The 1824-nt window shown below is 46.1% G+C and overlaps 1 protein-coding gene across 2 annotated transcripts in view; it reads left to right on the top strand.

Annotated features, from left to right (window-relative positions):
* LOC308290538 (neural cell adhesion molecule L1.1-like) overlaps nucleotides 1-1145 on the top strand; it is a 42287-nt gene extending 41142 nt beyond the window's left edge. For both annotated transcript variants that reach the window (XM_080732421.1, XM_080732422.1), the window contains one exon: nucleotides 1-1145. This exon is cut by the window's left edge and continues 61 nt beyond it. In XM_080732421.1, coding sequence (XP_080588547.1) covers nucleotides 1-198 — 198 coding nt within the window. In that variant the 3' untranslated portion in view covers nucleotides 199-1145.
* The last annotated feature ends 679 nt before the right edge of the window (nucleotides 1146-1824 follow it).

Below are 1824 nucleotides of genomic sequence, written 5' to 3'. Positions count from 1 at the left end.
AGCGATGACTCTCTGGCTGAGTATGGAGACAGCGTGGACATCCAGTTCAACGAGGACGGCTCCTTCATCGGCCAATACAGCGGCCGGGGGCCCGTTCCCCACGGCAACGAGAGCTCTGGCCCCGCCTCCCCTGACAACGCGGTCCCACCACCTCCTATCGCTCCATCCATGTCAACCATCCTGGATCGTCCCAGCTAGACACACATACACACACACGCACGCACACACACACACACACACACACACACACACACACACACACACACACACACACACACACACTCAGTCTGACTGCCTGCACCGAGACACAAAGGGACAGACCACTCTTTAGACCCGACTCCACTGCCTGTAACAACAATACAGTTTGAGGATACACACTTGGCTCCACACACACACACACACACACACACACACACACACACACACACACACACACACACACACACACACACACACACACACACACGTCCATGCTCCTACAAACAACTGTACACACAGGCACGCAACGAGGCATACGGAACACACAAATGACAGAGCAGAGCTTCATTACATTCCACAGGTGTATGTCATGAAACTGTTTACAGGATCGTCTTGGCCTTTCTACTTCGTTTACAACCACCTACAGAAACGACCCGCGAAAACACATACACACACAACACATACCCAATCCTAAATGCCTTTCCATTTATCAAACTCGAGTAATGCCTAATTCATACTCTGTCGTACGATGCTGTCGCTCCCTGAAAACAGACGATCTACAAGCTCACAATGTGTCATTATGAGCCTGTACGTTGGCTATTTTTGGTGAGCGACACCATGGTACAATGACATATAAATAAGACAAAGAAAGACAGAGAGATATGTAGATAGAGCGAGAGAGAGAGAGGAGCAGGGGATAGTGAAAGGGGAGAGTATAGGCAAAGCCAGGAGAAAATGAAGGGTGGGATGAAAAGGAAGAGCCTTTCAAAGTCTTTCATCTCATCACTGACCAAAACGTCTGTCCACACCATCTCACCTTGTATAACCATCTTAATGTCGTTGTTTGTTTCTTTCTTACATTAACTCTTGTGCAGCCTTGTGCAGCCTTCTGTTTTCTGTGTTTTTAAGTAATCTTGCATAAATTACATTTATGAAAACACATCATACATTGTTTATTGTCATGTAAGTTGTTCACAAGACTCATGATCATGGCTTTGTTTACTTTGTACTGTGCACTATTTATTTGTGTTTACGTGCATGTGTAGGAATGAGTTACTATTTATTACGGTGTGCGTGGACGTGCAGTAAGCCTCCTAAACCTAAGATGCATGTCCCCCTTAAGTCATTTACAAATCCTTTAGTTAGGTTGATTTTGTTCTATGTGCGTGCGTGTACATTTGACTGTGCGTGTGGGTGTGTGCGTGTGTGTGTGTGTGTCTGGGTATAATCGCATGCATGTGTGCACATTTTGGTGTACTGTATGTGTGTGTCCACGAATGAGAGTGAGAGTTATTGTTAACACTCTTCATCCCTGCATCAAGACTTGCAGCGATGTGAGAACTAACTGCCTTAAAGAGAGTCCAGTACTGCCTCCTCTCCTTCCTCTTTACCCCCATCCATCCATCCATCCATCAATCATCTGTCTGTCTGTCTGTCTGTCTGTCTGTCTGTCTGTCTGTCTGTCTGTCTGTCCATCCGTCCATCCATCCATCCATCCATCCATCCATCCATCATTCATCATTCATCCGTTGATCATTCATCTGCCCATCCAGCCTGTTATTCCAACTATCCTCCATATACAGGTATTTAGCAATTACCTGCATGCAAGGTGCTCATGTGATCTTA

Source organism: Nannobrachium achirus (assembly GCF_963921795.1).
Source record: "Nannobrachium achirus genome assembly, chromosome: 9".
Lineage (NCBI taxonomy): Eukaryota > Metazoa > Chordata > Actinopteri > Myctophiformes > Myctophidae > Nannobrachium > Nannobrachium achirus.
This window is presented reverse-complemented; position numbering and strand designations above follow the sequence as displayed.